General features: G+C 41.5%; 3 protein-coding genes across 3 annotated transcripts in view; 2 read left to right on the forward strand and 1 right to left on the reverse strand.

Moving 5' to 3' along the window:
• The window catches only part of LOC310854671 (transmembrane protein 266-like), a gene marked incomplete at both ends in the record, with an annotated part of 166,648 nt that extends 161,645 nt beyond the window's left edge, over nt 1–5,003 (forward strand). Inside the window, 3 exons of the mRNA XM_083759346.1 lie at nt 2,733–2,795; nt 3,209–3,543; nt 4,977–5,003. Coding sequence (XP_083615472.1) covers nt 2,733–2,795; nt 3,209–3,543; nt 4,977–5,003 — 425 coding nt within the window. The remainder of the gene's footprint in view (nt 1–2,732; nt 2,796–3,208; nt 3,544–4,976) is intronic.
• A 3,982-nt stretch (nt 5,004–8,985) lies between these two features.
• Nucleotides 8,986–12,964, forward strand: LOC310855010 (kelch domain-containing protein 3-like). The gene has a single exon (XM_083759827.1). It carries the CDS (start codon nt 11,730–11,732, stop codon nt 12,933–12,935), a length of 1,206 nt encoding a protein of 401 aa, XP_083615953.1. The 5' UTR covers nt 8,986–11,729; the 3' UTR covers nt 12,936–12,964.
• A 50-nt stretch (nt 12,965–13,014) lies between these two features.
• LOC310855012 (electron transfer flavoprotein subunit alpha, mitochondrial-like) overlaps nt 13,015–18,274 on the reverse strand; it is a 40,519-nt gene continuing 35,259 nt past the window's right edge. The window contains exons 11-12 of the mRNA XM_083759831.1: nt 16,543–16,623; nt 13,015–13,323 (exon numbers count right to left, since the gene is read on the reverse strand). Of these exons, the coding sequence (XP_083615957.1) occupies nt 13,285–13,323; nt 16,543–16,623 (120 nt within the window). The 3' untranslated portion in view covers nt 13,015–13,284. The remainder of the gene's footprint in view (nt 13,324–16,542; nt 16,624–18,274) is intronic.

Here is an 18,274-nt window from a genome sequence, read left to right on the forward strand (position 1 = left end):
GGGTGTCACGGAAATGTCATTCGTTCTCGTTTCTGGCTGGTGGCTGGCACGACTCTTTCCTTGTAGGAAACAGGCAAATAAGGAAAGCAAAAATAGTAATACAGAAGACACTGGAAGACATTCAAGATTCAGGATTTGTATTTTTCCAGTGATGTTCAGCATTGATCAGCTTCAAGCTACTGTGGATTCTTTTCAAAGAACAAGTCCACAGAAGATTAATGCATCCTGCTGAGACATTATGTCCTTTAAGGACGTATGTAGGCCGACTTTGTAATTGTGTTAACGTGGCTTAAAATTCAGTTCTGAGTCTATGACTATGCAAACAAACCTGTGTTGTGTTTTTTTACAAGCTTGTGAGCTTGTAGATCAAATATTTTTGCTATTTGTCATACTAAGTACATAGTTATAGTTAGTATGTACAGTAGAGCTTTACCCCTTACGTGAGTGCTAAATTGCCCTCTTGTTTGAGTAAACTGTACTTTATCCCCTCCTAGAGGGGTGCCGTCTCAAGCAAAACCACAAGAGACACCACCAAACGCGCCAAAGCGTGCGAGTTGCCGTGTCGAATGTTGCGATGTTCGCTTAGCCGACTCAGCCCCGTTGGAGTTGCAATCCGATAGGCACATAATAGTAAATCATGTTCTGGCGAGAGAACGTTTCCCCCGACTGCCACTCAAAGTGGCTACTGGCTAATCACAGCGCATCCTTGCACAAGTGCACTGGCCAATCACAGCACGTCCTTACTCAAACGCGAATGCGATTCCACACTCGCACCCCTTACTTACCGGTATATACTTATTTGACTGGAGTCCCCCAGGGCTTTATACATGGTTGGCACCTTTTCCCCCCTCTGCACCAAATATCTCTGCTGAAAATAGCCGCTCTGCAAGCTGCAACGTGACATGTGAGCTTGAAGATCGGCTATTTTCATTGAATGTCTGCCCCAGAAGGTACGCTAGGGTTCATATGGTTACTTACGTTGACTAACTTTCTTTGCAAAGTCTTCAAATAACAAAAGCATTCTCCTAGACACCTATACCTGGACATAGTCGTGATTTAGAAATGAAATGCCATGACCTTTATGTGGCCTGTCCATTTCCTTTAGTCAGATGACAGCCTGATAGCCTGGCTATCACACAGACGAGGAGAACAGCCATTCTCTTAGCCCAGACTCATGTCTTATTAATCCAGGAGCGATTGTCTCTGCCTTGTTTTAGTGCTGCACGATGCTTCTTCCTTCTCTGAAAGGGATGGCTCACTGGGATTAATATTTTAAACTGCAAAATAAATGAAATTACGCGCCAGAGCCGGTGCCTGGGGTCCCGCGGGACGGGGGCTAGCACTCAGGGCACTTTGGGCGCCCTGCACTCAGCAGGCAGACAGTGAGATCAGGGCCAATGAAGCGGAGCGGAGCATAGGAGAGCAGAGCGGATCACTGTGAGGCCTGATGTGTCTGAACAAAGAGTCTCATTCTCTCTCTGTCTATACCAGCAGCCCACCCCCTCCCATAGGGTTGGCTAATACAGACATAAGCAAATACCTCCATATTGATAGTGTGACCACAACATCGTTGTGCTTTTACATTTTTGTAAAGGACTTTTCTTCTATCAATTACACACCTCATGATGCCTTGAGTTCAGGAAGATCCTCGGTGCAGTCCTCCTTGGATTACAATGTGAGATTTTTTTATACATAGTTTTACTTATGCCTCCTAAAAAGGCTTCCTGGGTGAATAATATGGGGGTGAAGACTAGTTATATCATGCCACAGTAATATATTATAATATGCAAAATCCCATACGATAGTTTCATATCACAATATGATATTGATATATTTCCCACCCCAGCCACTCTCGTCTCTCAAGGTCTTGTCCACTTCCATTCCTACAGACTGCATAGTATGCACACTTCCATTCCTACAGACTGCATAGTATGCACACTTCCATTCCTACAGACTGCATAGTATGCACACTTCCATTCCTACAGACTGCATAGTATGCACACTTCCATTCCTACAGACTGCATATGCACTTCTGCTCAAATGTAATAATGACACTTGCATGTAAACATGATTGAGGAGACATCTATTAATAATGACGTGTGAACAGGAGAGAGGCCAATTTATGTGCTTTCCACACGATAAAAGGCCAACCTATATATTATTCAAAAACTAAAGAAAAAAATCCTATTGAAACTGAATAATTGGAGAGTTGGCAGGTATGAAAAGGGAAGTGACAAAATGGGGTTGGCATAAAAAAAATACTATAATACTAATACTGTTATGCTTCTATAATTGCCCTCATAATGATTGGACAATATATGGTGACATCACAATATGTGTATGTCCTGTGCTCTTCTGATTGGATAATATCTTATAAGAGCTCACAATTTCCCAGGATTGCATCTTTCTCGTTTCTATGTAGTCAGCTGGTCCTGATGCTCAACCGACATTATAAGCCTATCAGGCATTAGACCCTCCTAAGACTATAATAATCAGGATATTGACAGCCAAAAATGTATTTCTGGGGAGATAAAACAGGCAAGGACATTAACCTTATATTTGGAAGAACAGGACACGTATGATATTGTTATTGAGTGTTAGAAATTCGCCACAGGTCGAAAAAGTTCTTAACACTTTGTCATATTGTGAAAATCTTAGTTGTGGTCTTAAAATTACTATCACTTTTATCACTTTATAAATGTGTTGAAATGCTCCTGTCCATTTGTACTCAGACGCAGTGGTACGTGACGACATGAACAACTACATCAGTCAGTACTACTGTGAAGCAAGTAGTGGTAAGTGACCATCTACAGCCGTGAGTCGGTCAGGACCGACAAGGTGTCCTCGCAGGAGTTTGGGGGGGGGGGGGGGGGGGGGGTTGTGAAGTGACAATATATAAAGTCTCAGCACCAACTGATGAGGCAGTATTGCTTTGTTTTCAAAATAGGCCTATAAGGTTTTCTTAATTTCTTGAAAAAATTATATTTTTCATTTCCTGAAAAAAAAAAACATTTTGGAGAGATTTAGTCTCATAGAGCTATACACTCATTTAAACTTTTTGATTAGACAGAATGTATAAACAGCAACGGAGTACAGTCACTCAGTCCAAAAGGGACAGAAAGATCCCTTACTGCAACATTAGTTTTAAAAAGCCCAGTGTAGATTGCCAGTGTTGCTGCACTAACCTCATTGTTTCCTTCTGTTCCAGACACCGGGGCGTCGGTGGCAGGGCTAGCCAGGGTGATCACCACGGCGGCCATCGACGTCCACCTCCCCGCCGTGCGGAACCCCGTCCAATCAAACCCTCTCCTGGTCGTGGAGCGGGCGGGCAGTGCCGTGAATGACACCTCCACCAGCGTACGGCGCTCCAGTGGCAGCCTGACGACCCGCCCCCTGCACAGCGCGAGCATTCTCAGCGTGAGCGCCCACACGCTGGGGTCATCCACAACGGACTGTGCCGGAACCGCTGCACGGGAACTCACCTTGAACTACTGCAGCAGGGCTTCCCAAACCTTTCAACTCCAGACTCAAAAGACACATTTGGTATCTCCACCCCGGGACCCAAATGTACAAAAATACATTATGAATTAAAGACGTCGCGACATGACAAATAAAACGGTTTACACACTTTTAGAGCACGTCTGTGGTCATAATGGACATATTAAATAGATGGCAAAAAGAATTAATCCATTTATGTATTTTTATATCAAAAGTCCCTAAATGGCCAATCTTAATTACTTCCGGTAAACAAAAACATGCTGTGTGATGACATGGATAAGACTGTATTAATATAAATGAATCTTGATTTCGTCCACCTGTGTGATTCCCATAGCTGCACGTTCCTTCAAACACAGCTGATTTAAATTACAGGACTACGTTTTGAATCTCATTCAAGATGATGTCCAGAGTCCAGACGGTGTATTGTAGTTGTTAACCTAATCAGCACACTAAAATATGTAACTGAAAACATTTTAGGGTTAGAAATAAGCGACTGACAAACATTCTGCACACAGTGCACAGTGGCCATCTCTCTCTCCTTGAGCAGCGCTCACATGAGTGACATTCCACCGTGCCATAGCCTGAAGGGATGGAACCTTCTGATTGGTTACAAGGCCGTTTCAGACTGAACCTTCATAATAAAATGAATGTCATTTCATTATGTTAACCACTTATGCCCTATTTAAAAAATGGCGAATAGGCGATCAACCAGCTCTGGTCGATCGGCTAATTATAATATTTCAAAAAAGAAAGTGAATTGGAAAAAAAAATATTAAGTCCTGGAAAATCTTGTTTGTATCTATTATCTTTTGGAAATAATAATTAGGTTTTTGTAGGAAACATAAAAAGGGATATATTCCACAGACTTGACGCTCCTCAGCCCCCAGTTGGACCACAGGATAAACATCTCCAACAGTAAGAACCACGGGGGAGTACTGTGGCCATGCAAGTCAGGGGTGGCTGTGTGCTGTTGCAGACTAAATCCACCTGCAGGGCGGTGCCACTGAACCCTCCCTAGAGTATCAGTCCTGATGGCTGGCAAGATATGCCTGCCAGATGTGTCGGTTTTGGATTTAACACATGATGCAGGAAAACACATGATTTGTATTGTACACCTGTTTGGCCTAGATCTGATCTTTTTCAATGTAAGCATGTTAAGTGCTAGAGCTCTTCACGGACCTCCCAATTCCGAAAATACCCGAGACCCGAGACACATGCAGGTCGGATGTGTGTTTTATGATAATCACTCGGGCCGGGTAAGAATCGGCCGTATATCCCACGGAACTCGGATCTGTCTATCATTATGTGTAATGCCTGAGTGGATCCGAGAAGTGTTTGGATGGAAAAGAAGCTCCACCCCCGCGGCTGACTGCCGCGGGGGTGGAGCTTCTTTTCCATCCACCAGCTGTCTTAAAAACTCGGAAATGATGTAAAACGCAGCTTCTTCTGTCCGCAGCTGTCTGCTCATATGTGCCCAGACGGTGAAACGCTCTCCTCCGCGGTAGTCAGCCGCGGGGGACGAGCTTAATTTCCATCCACCAGCTGTCTAAAAACCCGGAAAAGAAGCTGCCGACTGCTGAGAACATCCTTTAGCTCTTTAGTAAGTGTGGCAGCACCTTGAAAGAGAAATGCAATCAAGTGCTGTTAAACTTCTGCAGCCGTTCAGCGCAAAGAGGTTGAGCTATGCAATGCATAGGTAGCGTAGGCCACTGCCTGCCAGGCTGATTTTCATTGAAAACGCCGGCGTATACGGTATAATCATTGATTACTCCTCTGGTCTCGTATACGGTATAATCATTGATTACTCCTCTGGTCTCGGAATCTCAGACATTATTGGATCTCGGACCAAATTGTCACGGGTTCACTTGGGCTCAGTGCTGTCATTTGAAAGAAATCTCGGAACGGGTCAGAATCTGACCAAATTGTCACAGGTCTATTCAGGTTTGGTTTTCTTATTGAATTAATATGAAAATGTTTTCTGAACGGGTCGGGTCGGAATCTAATCAAATTTCACAGATCCATTTCGAATAGGGACCTTTTTTTTTTTACCCGTGAAGAGCTCTATTAAGTGCTCCTTTAAGAAGATACTGTTACTGTAGATAGGCCTACTTACAGTATCTTCATATAATTGGTCCTCGCTCCTCACTCATGCTCATTAGAAGATGGCACAATTTCAGGCTACTTGCTCTGTGTGTCTCATTGATGGGTTATTGGCCGTTCAGAAACCTGCCTACAAATGGCATCATCACCAATCCTTGGTGAAGTCATCAAGTTTGTGTCAAGTTATAGGGCATAGCAGTGGGCGTGTTTTTCTGGTCTCCACTGGAAAATCGGCCATTTGTTTTCATCCTTTCTCTTCCTGGAAGTTTAAAATGACCAAACCTGCCTCGTGATGATGTCAACCCCAGGTTTCTGAATTGTCCACAGAGTATTTAGTGAAGACCTAAGATAAGGTTCAAAATGGGTAAAGTGCTCCTTGAAGGAAAACGAAGCACATTGTTTTGTTACTGTATACAATGATACTCTTATTGTATAGCCAGTAGAGCTGGTTGCATACTGAAATCATTTTGTTTCCACACAAAAAAGCAGACAACAAAAATGGAAAACAAACACATACAAGCACAGGTCCTACAAAATTGCCATCCAACTAGTAACTAGTAACCATTTCGATTACTGCATTTGTTTTTATAAAAAGGTTTGTTTGTTCAAGGGCCTTAACCCATTCTGACCTGAGATCAGATTCTAAAAATGTCTATTACATCCTGACAGTTTCATTATTAACCCATTCTGACCTGAGATCAGATTCTAAAAGTGTCTTCGATTTTTCAAAAATAGCAGACCTACAAGCTCGTATCGCGCCACTCGGTGGCGCGATATGAGCTTGTAGATCTGCTATTTTTCAATAGCTAAAGCATAACATGATGCTAACACCAAAATGGATGCCCGGTCAGAATGGGTTAATGCCTACTTTATACTGCAACGGTGTCCCTTGCCACAAGCCAAATAGTCTCGCGTAGCCAGACAACTATTCCACAATCTCCGAATGGAAGCATTTGTAAATTGCAAGAGGCGACATGTTAACAATGTCGCGATGCAAGGTAACAATCTGGGGTGCATGTGTTTGGTCCGACGTTGGTCCAACAGGCATTAGTCTGACACCCTACCCCAAACTAACCCTAACCTCACAGGGAAGCCACGGGTGAGTCTTAAACCGGCAACACGTGTCTTAACCGGCAGTCCGGCACCTTAGTCCAACACATGTGTTTTAACCGGCACCTTAGTCCAACACGTGTCTTAACCGGCACCTTAGTCCAACACGTGTCTTAACCGGCACCTTAATCCAACACATGTGTCTTAACCGGCACCTTAATCCAACACGTGTCTTAACCGGTACCTTAGTCCAACACGTGTCTTAACCGGCACCTTAGTCCAACACGTGTCTTAACCGGCACCTTAATCCAACACGTGTCTTAACCGGCACCTTAGTCCAACACGTGTCTTAACCGGTACCTTAGTCCAACACGTGTCTTAACCGGTACCTTAGTCCAACACGTGTCTTAACCGGTACCTTAGTCCAACACGTGTCTTAACCGGTACCTTAGTCCAACACATGTGTCTTAACCGGTACCTTAGTCCAACACGTGTCTTAACCGGTACCTTAGTCCAACACATGTGTCTTAACCGGTACCTTAGTCCAACACGTGTCTTAACCGGTACCTTAGTCCAACACATGTGTCTTAACCGGCACCTTAGTCCAACACGTGTCTTAACCGGTACCTTAGTCCAACACGTGTCTTAACGGTACCTTAGTCCAACACGTGTCTTAACCGGTACCTTAGTCCAACACGTGTCTTAACGGTACCTTAGTCCAACATGTGTCTTTACTCTTAACCGGCACCTTAGTCCAACACGTGTCTTAACCGGCACCTTAGTCCAACACATGTGTCTTAACCGGTACCTTAATCCAACACATGCATGGATGGTTAAGACTCCCTGTGAGGTTATGGTTAGGTTAGGGTTTCAGACTAATGCCTGTTGGACTGTTAGTATGTCAGACCAAACACATGCACCACTGTAGGGATCGTGCAATGGCGTTTAAATTAATAGAAGACTTCAGAAGTCTCTCACAAGTCGTTTCCAGAAAAGCTGGCTCTTTTACTTTCTGTACAACCTACTTGAGGCACCCAAGTAAACAAAAATACCAGAATTATAGCACAACATGGACAGCAACATCTCCAACAACATGGGGACAGGAGTGATGGTGCTCTCATCAGCAATTCCTATTATGACTGAGACAATAAATACTTAACCTTAAGTGAAAAGAAACCAGTAAAGGGGCCATTAGTCACTAACTCAAGCCAACTTTCCTAGTATTTTAATACTCTGTGACGTCTTTCTGATGTTTTGAGCTCCGAACAGTGTGTGGAAGTGGCTTCTGTTTGTCTTTTGTCTTTTTGGCACATTGTACAGTATCTGTCCCAAACACCACAGGGTACATTAGACTGGAAGTTCAACCAAGGTTATATAGTTATAAAAGCTTAAAATTTGTCACGTCATGTTGTGAGCTTGTAGATTGACGATTTTCACTAATTGTTTGACTTTTCTTTTACAACACTGTAGATACAGCACAGTACAGTACAGTACAGTGCACAAATCGACTGAATGTTTTTTTAAAACATACAGTATTGTTATCATTTTTGTAAATCCTTGTCTTTATTTTTTTGTTTGCTAATGTTTCTTCAATTGTACTTTTCATTATTTCGTTTAGTGAACTATAATAACCTTGGTGCAAACAACAATCAAATTCTTACATTTCCCTTTCTGGCACAAAATTATGGATGTTTGGGATGAAACCACCGATTTATTTTACAACATTATTCTTTTCTTTTAAAGTTAAGAGGGTTGACTACATGTGTGGGTATATTGAGAAAGAATGTCAGTGGATTATGTAAGACACCAGATTGGAGTACTTGTGTAGCATGAACCTTTAAAGTAATGTACAGTAAAGTACAGTACAGAAGTACATTACAGTACAGTATGCACTGAATGGCAAGCCAATTCTTTGCACTTTAATGTTTACACATGGTTTTGTAAACTTAGAGGAACGAGTTACCAAATGTAGGTGCTGTCATTCGAATAAAAAATAAAATAAAATAAAAATGAAAAAACAAAACGAAAATTTACATTTTTAATGGCACTTTTGTTATGTTTTTTGAGTGGTGCAACCACTCCAAGGAACAGCTTTGTCCGTGTTCACCTATGTGTGTCTGTGACGTTAATGAGCACGAGAAGGAGTACCAGTATGGGGCGCTGTTGTGCCAGAAACAGAGAGAGAGTGCTGCACTGTTGCCTGCTAATGAGAGAGGGGGGGGGGGGGGGGGAGTTGCAACACTCAGTTCACATGGGTGTGATTCTTTTAATTTACAGAGTTGTAATAAAGTCAACATCATAGTCAACATCATATCATTAACGTAGTCAGCACCAGAGTCAACACCAAAGCTATTAACATAATTATAGTATAGCATGTTGTTTTTCATGGTTTTCGACTAATACAATACACTATACCGAGACTTCCACCTTTAATACATTTATAACACAATCAGCAGGACACAGCAGGGAATCGAACCCCATAAGCCCAAAGTTCTATACCGCATGCAGTGTCTTTAGCTTTTTTAGTTATTTAGGTTGAAGAAAGAAGATTAACAAGAACTTGGGACTAAAATAACTAATTTGGATCCATTGGAAGTTGGAACACGGGTGCTTTTTTTTTTACATTTCCTGTAAAGTAACCGTTTTGAACATACAAGGTTTCCACCCGACAGTGACAATATACTGTCATATAATAATCACATACTAGACTGTCATCATGAGAAATGTAATTACTATTCCTATTTGCATATCACGAGACATTTCAATTATTTAGGGTAATTAACATTGAAAGACCTGTCACAATGACTAATTGGTCATGTCATTGTAAATGGTAAGGGAGAATAAAATTTCATATAATTAATTCAAAAGATACAGACTACTGTACCATTTTGTTGCTTGTTAAATGTTTACAAGTGTAATTGTTAAACAGCAATTAAGGCTTCAAGCAAGCACTACAATACAATAATACAATTAAGTACTGAAAGTAATTAAGTAATTCATGGTAGAAGATTTACTGCCAACCAAATCCCTGTGGGGAATTGGACTCGTTTTGTTATTTTTTAGAGCTGGAAACAAAAGACTATCACTGACTTTATATGCCCAGTTGAAAAGATATAGGCACATGGTACAGGGAGTCAATTCCATTTGACATAATATAATCCTCAAAAATGGGACAGGGATAAGCAAAAGGGTTATGAAGCCCTACCCATGGCTCAGATTGCATAGATAGATTCAATCATCAGTGTTCACATCACACACCAAGGATACATGCATTTTTCATGGTGTTTAGCACACATTCATTTTCACAGCATATTCAGATGGATTTGGAGGGATGTATAATGTCAATACCTTTGGTATGTATTGTTATCAAGTTATTTTAATACAGTGTTTGATATGTGATATAGCATAAATGTATCAGGTTAGTTGAATGAGTTCCATTCTGCTTGTAGACTGCACAAAATACTTTATTTTCTCACATTCCTTTAGTAGTAGTGTATGGTAATATGGCGCAGCAGGTTATGACATGGTTTGGTATTGAGGAGGTCTTGCCTTGTTAATAACGGAAATGCTCTTTGCCACCTTGACTCCAACATGCCTTTGACCTGCATTTTTCACATCTGCCTTTTCTAGTGCCACCAGTAGGCCGACTTATGTAAAACCCGTATATATTACTCCTTCAGATTTAATTTATATTTCTCACAAATCTGTACACATGATCTCTGTAGTCATGTGATGAAGACAGATATATTAAATCTTTCAAGCATACTCCATCCTGATTGGCTGAGATTGACATTAAAGTTTGCAAGAGTGGCCCGATTTGAACAAAATCCCACAATTCTGCATGAACACAGCGTCCAATTGCGGTGAAACTTGTACATTTGTACTACGAGAAACAATTGCTACCCTTTTAACATTGCCCTACTATAGCGCCACCAGGAGGCTGATTTACGCCCGTTTTAGTCAGATGTTTCATTATTTCCTCTCCTGATTGGTGCATTCCGAACATTGCTGCCCCACAATAACCTACATGACCTGTACCCTGAAGAGTACATAAAACACAAACATTGTCATTGACAATGAATGGAGAAGTTACGTCATATGTAGATGAGCAAATTGACTATTTTGTCCTAACACAAACAATAAATGCAATTGACAATGAATGGAAAATTTAACATCATATGTAGACAAGCAAATCGGCAATTTTCGTCCTACACAAATTTGACAATGAATTGAGAATTACGTCAATGTGTCTGAGCAAATCGGTATTTTTGTTAAATTCCCATTGACAATGAATGGAGAATTTACATCATATGTGTCTGAGCAAATCGACACGTTACCTCATAATGATGTACGATGATAAGAACGCATCTCACTTCACACGGGTGTGAAGAAAATAATTATTTGGAAAAAATAGTTAACTGCAGTGCTGTAGCGATAGTGATGGCAAACAATCGGGTAGACGCTTCATAAGGAGCCTATCAGGTCGAAATGCGTCTGTTTCACAACCATGTGAAAAGGACATGTATGCTGGCTACTTACTTTCTAATACATCATTGAGCCCTGCACTAAAATACTTTCATCTAAACTGGAGTGTGCAGGCCTGCTTTTGTAGATATTTACCCTCAATGAATTATTGGCATCAATGCCAATAGGTTGCTACAGCGACCAATTTCCCATATTAGGGACATCAACAGGCGTAGGCTTCCCTGATTGGCCAAACCCAACTTGCCGGTTTTGTGCTGTACCAATTTAAGTGTTGGTGTGGACAGCTGTAGTCCATTCTGTCACGGAGAATAATGAGGAATCCCGCTTTTCGGTTTATGTGACTATTTACCTTGTTTATTGACTGGAGTTCATGCCTACTCTGCATATTCTGATTGCAGACTTGTAAGTCGATCTGGATAAATTGTGAAACATAATTGTGGATTGCCTATGTCCCTGGTTTCTCACATGTTGGCTTTGAGTGACATCTGTGCCGCTGTACCCTCCTAAGGCCTCAGAGGACAGCCCGACATTCTTCCACGGAGCAAGACGTGGAGAATCACTTTTTGTCTGCGTGTTGTCCACGTTACGCGTGTCAAATGTTGAACTGGATGGTGCATCTTAAAGGAGGACCGAAGAGAGCGTGCCACGCCGCGGTGACAGTCGGCCACAAGGTTTACTCCTTCGGGGGTTTCTGTACGATGGAGACGTATCGCTACGACAGAGGACACATCGACGTCCACGTCTTCAACACTGTGTCCCTGAGCTGGACCAAGTTACCCCCAGTGAAAAGCAATAGAGCAACCAGGCGGCGCTCTCGTCCACCGCTTACACCGACCACCGGGAGTGGAGGACGAGAGCGCCCCCTGGACATTCCCTCCATGCGCTACGGCCACACGGCTGCACTGACAGAGGACGTCATCTACCTCTGGGGTGGGATTGTAGACAGCGAGGTAGAGGAATACTGCAATGTGCTTTACGCGTTCCACGTCGACACGCACAGATGGTTCAAGCCCAGGATTTCCGGGACTGTTCCCGAGACGAGGCGCAACCACTCTGCCTGCGTCTTGGGGAAGGTCATGTATATCTTTGGAGGATTCAATGAGCGTACTAGATATACTAACAACATCTACAAGTTGGACACCACGACAATGGTCTGGTCTTTAGTTAACAGCAGGGGAACTCCGCCACCTGTTTCCGAGTGTCACTCCGCCACCATCATCGGGACAAAAGTGTTTGTGTTTGGAGGCCAAGCAAGCAACATCTACTACAATATCAGAGTGTTTGACACAGAGACAAACAGTTGGCTGAGCACGCCTTCTACAGAGATTCTTCCAGAGGGACGCGAGTGTCACTCAGCCTTTGCTTACAATGGAGAGCTGTACATATTTGGTGGCCAGAATTGTCGTCTGCATGAGATCTTCAATGACCTGTGGAAATTTAATCCAGAGACCTCCTCCTGGAAGAACGTTGAGCCCAAGGGGTTAGGCCCGTGTTCATGGATGTATCGGATGTGCTGTTGCATGGTGGGAGATCGTATCATCCTCTTTGGGGGAAACACAGATGATCTGTATGTCTTAGACTTAAGTCCTAGCCTGAAGGCGTTGTGCAAGCTTGCAGTTATTCAGTATGGTCTGGAGCAGTCGGAACTCCCACATGACATCAGGTGGGAACTAGCAGCCATGACTACCAATGGCAACAAGAAGAAACGAAGAAGAAAAAATAAAAAGATAATAGAAGTTACAGGGAACGGGACAGAAGAAATGGAGAGACGAGGATATCGGCAACCTTCAAAAGTGGGGTGACCATATTTGTCACGTACCCAAACCGGACCAATTTGATTTTTTTGTTACCCAAATGACATAAAGACAAATGGAAAAATCATTCCATGCACAATATTTATTAATTACAAAACCCAAAGATATATTACATCTAAAGACGGAAAAAGCACATATTTCAAAGGCATTGGATTTGTCAAATACATGTAAGGCAGGATTCTCATTGACATACGGTAGATATCTTGTAGGTACAATATTACTAAGTAGTTATTGTATTTTTTTTGTTTAAGGCAGGATTCTCATTCTAATATATATTGCATCTATAGCTGTAAGTACTGTAGTTATTGTTTAATTGTTTCTCTTGATTCTCAAGTGATTACTTCTTCTTCAAAGCCTCAGTCATCTCTGGAACAGCCTAAAAACCAGAACATAGACGAAAAGAAAATAATGCATGTTTTCCTTTAACAATTTTTTAAAATAAATAACTGTAGCTGTGCAACAAAAAAGGTCTAAATATAAATCGATAATTTTCTGTTTCCGTCTTAAATGAGTGCCGTTTGTGTCTTGAATGTTTTTGTTACTTAGGCTTGTTTTTCTTGACCACAATGTTAACATTAGATATCAGGTTATTCAGACAGATGCTAAGTTTGCCTGGTATGTATCCTACAGGTTCAATGTACAGAATATTATTTTTTATAGTATATTGTTTAGACTAGTTTATTTGTTTCCTCATGATCTTAGTTTGCTGAGGCAATACACTGTCTACACTGCATTAATGTACAGTATGTGATTGCCTTGCTTATTGTAAGTTGCGCTGGTTAAGAGCATCTGCCAGTGCTGACAGGGGGAAATAATGGCTTTGGCTCCATACTGTACATGTGCTGTCCAGCGTGTCCAACGATCGCACAACCCATTAGGCCATTTTAATATAGGATAATCGATCAATAATCTATCCATATTTTTGGGCATGTCATCATTTATATCCCTCTATATAATATAGAATTCTATTAATCAAATCGATGGAATAATCACAAGAAAATAATTGACAGCTGGCAGCTCTAAAATAATGTGTTTTTTTCATTTTGTCATTTTGAGCAGTTTAACATTTATCAATTTGTAAAGGAGTTATGGGAGACGGGTAAAGTGATAACCAGCACGCGACGGATCTGCAACCTGCTACTGCAACAATCACTTCAATGGAGTTTACTAAAAGACCAGCGCACGCCATGGAGAATCATGTAAATGTTGGTAGTTTATCATGTTGGGAGCTTGTAGGTTGTCTATTTGTCTATAAGTTCTCATGTGGCCGCCGCCTAATGGTTTCTTCTTTTGGGATTGTTTTAATAGACCTCGTTGCTTATTTCTCTTGCAGAATCTGGCAAATGTTGCTGGCACACGTATCCGTCACTGCCACCTCTCTGTATTCATGTCCCAACTGAACACTAACTCTCCCCAGGTCAACCAAGCATGTAAATGAAGAGACAAAAACTAAATCAATGTGTAATCTAACACCAGCCACTCGTGTTGAGCAGCGGTTAGGCTTTGCCTCTGATTTTGCTCAGTGGTACGGTGCCTACTGAGATGATTGATAAAAACAAGTTATCCAAACATACAGTATCGATATAATATATCGACAGCATTCTATACGTTTGCTACCAATTGCATCCATAACGTGCATAATACTGTCTTTAAAAGGAACTATATGGCTCATGTTTACGCCTTTGTTGCATAAAGTTGTCTATCTTCCCGTCACCTCTATAAGGGGCTGTGTCTACGGTGCTTTGGATAACCTTTCCAGAGACCTTCTTACTAAGCACACAACTTCCATACCTATTTTTCTTGACACCCACACAACCTTCAAACCTATCAACAACCGTTGTTAGGTTGTTGTTGTTGATGATGTGTCATCTGCGTTATTAGTACTAATAGCTTAGCTGCAACAACGGTTAAATCAAACCTGAGACTGATGAGCAGTGCTCATCTCCAAAGGTTGAACTATTTTCAGTTTGAAGCGCCCAGGGTGCTCCACCAAAAATGGGGGCATCTAATTTAATAGTTGTAAAGTTGTCACGTGGCGCAAAAGATGTGCCTCTAGCCAATGAAAAGATGTGCCCTCTAGCCAATGAAAAGATGTGCCCTCTAGCCAATGAAAAGATGTGCCCATGAAAGATGTGCCCCCCATTAGCCCCCCCCCTCCCTCTTTGGCTGCTGTAATGTGATCTCCCCTATGGATCTCCCTCTCCGCAGAGAAACCTTACCTATAGTCACCTCACCATTTCGCTTATTCCTAAATAAGCAAAATGGTCCCCCAAAAATGCTCCCCGACAGCATAATCGGAGCAAATACCGGGCAGTGTGTATGAGCCATAACGTGTTGACTACACTACACTACACTAATAAGGACACATAATAATAACTAATAACCCATCCGTTACTACATGTGGAGTCAACTCCCGCAATTTCCTTCTTCCCATAGTGCGCGGCAAAGTAACTCTGGGATGAGCGGCCGCAAAATTCTAGTAAGCAATACTTAAATTCAACACCTTTTTAAGAGATTTGTGGCTGTATTATTTTCATTTCATTATTTATTTTCATAAAAATTCATGTCATTTATAATAGAGATTACATCGATTCCATACAACATTTTAACTCGCAGATTAATAGCAAATGACAGGTGAGGCCTAAATCATTCATATGAACTGAATTTGTCGATATATATCATCCAGGGCCAGTTTGATGAGGTGACACGAGCAGACCTTTAGAAGAGGCGGGACGGGGCCTACATTGCTTTTGGGATCTCTCCAGTGACGTGGGAGGTGGTGGCTGTCGCACAGTGAATTAACAGTGACCATTATTACAGGCTTCTCTCAATAATTGAAGTGTTTTAATAAGGGCTCACAGGGAGTCACTTTAAGTGCATTAACATTACATGACAATTGTTTTCATTCCTATTCATTGATGGCAACGCATCCTAAATGTCATTAACCACTTAAGCCCTAATTTATGTTGTATGACAAATGGCAAAAACTGACACTCTACAAGCTATACGTGCTTTAGTTTAGACCTTCTATTTTTAGGACTATTTTATCACGATATGCCCAAAATAGGGAAGCTTGTATGTACTGTATAGACTGTAGGGGCATTCCGCTGCTGCTGTACTCCAACTGATACCTATGTTTACCTTGACATGCCTGATACCTGCTGCTAAATGATGTCTCACTTGTATGTGAGATTACAGCATATGCACAATGTTTATGTTCTACTCTACTGTATGTCACTGTACTACGCTGCACCTCGTGTATATTATATCTGATACTACATCTGCTGCTATTTTTAACTTCACGCATGTACAGTATCTTATACTATATTTTAATTTAACTACCTGATAAATTGCCTCTTTCATATCCAACCTACTTTTACAGTATATATATTGTTCTTATCAGCAGTTGAATCTGACCCGTTTTCTTGTTCTTTCCTTCCATTTCTAGTCATCTTCCCTTTCCCAAAAACTACAAATGATGGAGCTTGTATGAAAAATAATTTCACCCACTTCTTTACATCTGTGATGTGACAATAACTTTAAATTTTAAGTTGAAGGGAGCATAATGTTGCTTCTCTGCCTCTCACACACTCACCTTGAACAGATCGGCCACTAAACCGTAGTCAGCCACTTGGAAGATAGGAGCCTCTGGGTCCTTGTTAATGGCAACGATTGTCTGCAAGAGAATAAAAAGAATACACATCTTTGTCAAAACATGCGTGTCACTGTGAAAATGGATCTCCACTGCAAGCTGCTGTTCTGAGCATTTCTTTGTTCACTTTAATTCTTGTTCGTGGCATTTACTCCCAAAACGTGCACTTGTGCAAGTGCTCGGGATAAATGGCTACATTGTATAACATTGTATGTTGAAAAGGTGCCTAACAGATAGTCTATAGTACAAGAGAACAAAGTTACATTTCAATGATTTTTCTACCATTTATCTGACCACTTAACGCAGCAGCCATGAAACACATTATGTGCGTTTTTTTGGAAACAGTGACTGTAATGGCTATTTTGTATTCTAATCACATACTCTCGTCTCCATTTCCTCCTTGCTGTGGAGGTGCGTTGTGTGCGTCGTGTGGTAATAAATAGCTGATCTACAAGGATGTTGTGAGCATGTATGTCGATTGTTTTGTAGAGTGACATACATACAGTAATCACAGCAAAATCAAGCTTGGTTGACTGTCACGGCTTCCGATGAGGTTACTCACGTCGTGTTTATTATTAGGGGGCGGAGATGAAATCATCACTTGATGACACACTGTAGTGATCACTGGCTTATATGGTTACAGCGTGGGAACAAAGTATCTACCGTGTTCACTTAAGTTCAAAAAGTAGAAATCTCAGGATGTGGTCCTGTCTCACATTACAAGTCTTACCCAAGTCTAAATCTGAATAAATGTACTTGTACAGGATGCATTAATAGCGCAGATCAAATTAACCCTACTACGTACAATAAGCAGCTGCCTCTCATGGTAGAAAACAGCTGGATATATGTTAAATCTCATAGAAAAAACAAATACAGGCTGGGGGGTAACAGATTCAGACCCCCCCCCCCCCCCCCAACACACACACACACACACACACACACACACACACACACACACACACACACACACACACACACACACACACACACACACACACACACACACACACACACACACACACACACACACACAATGAATTATACATGGCAGTTTAAAAAGCTTCTGAGGTTCTCTGTTCTGAAACATTCTTCTTAAGTGCACTGGATTACAAGGGCTCTGAATCCACTCAGGACACCGTTGTCATGGCTACAGATTGTTCTCTTTTTTTTGTACATTTACATTTTTTACAAAGCCATTTTCATTGTGTGTTGGGTGCCCTCCATTACTTGTGACACTAGAAAAAGTGGGTCGCCTTCTGGAAAAGAGTCTTGTGGCGGAAATAGCAGATCTACAAGTAAGCTTGTAGAGCTTCTGTTTTTGTATACAATGAAGTATAAAATGGGCTTAAATGTAAATTAGTTTACAGTGTAATGCAAAAGATACAAACAATTAAGCAAGGGATAATGAATGGTGAGCCACTCATTGAGAAATAAACCCCAACAGGGTGATTGGACCCTGAGATGAAGCGGGGGGTCCAATCACCCTGAAGAACCCATTTGATCACCTAAATTGTATAGTGCTCTCCTCACAATTTTGTTCCATCACTTCCAATGTCAGTTGTTTAACTTGTACCCTGTATGAGATCTCTCTCCTGATTGGATTAAATTAATATCCCAACCAAGTTTATTAAATAGCTAAAGAGACAGGGAGACCCCCCTGGTACGGAACAAACAC

The sequence above is a fragment of the Protomyctophum parallelum genome (genome assembly GCF_964188405.1).
Source record: "Protomyctophum parallelum genome assembly, chromosome: 2".
Lineage (NCBI taxonomy): Eukaryota > Metazoa > Chordata > Actinopteri > Myctophiformes > Myctophidae > Protomyctophum > Protomyctophum parallelum.

What these genes read in the sequence shown, in the direction of transcription:
- LOC310855010 (XM_083759827.1), top strand. Translation starts at nt 11,730, where the DNA reads ATGTTGAACTGGATGGTGCATCTTAAAGGAGGACCGAAGAGAGCGTGC.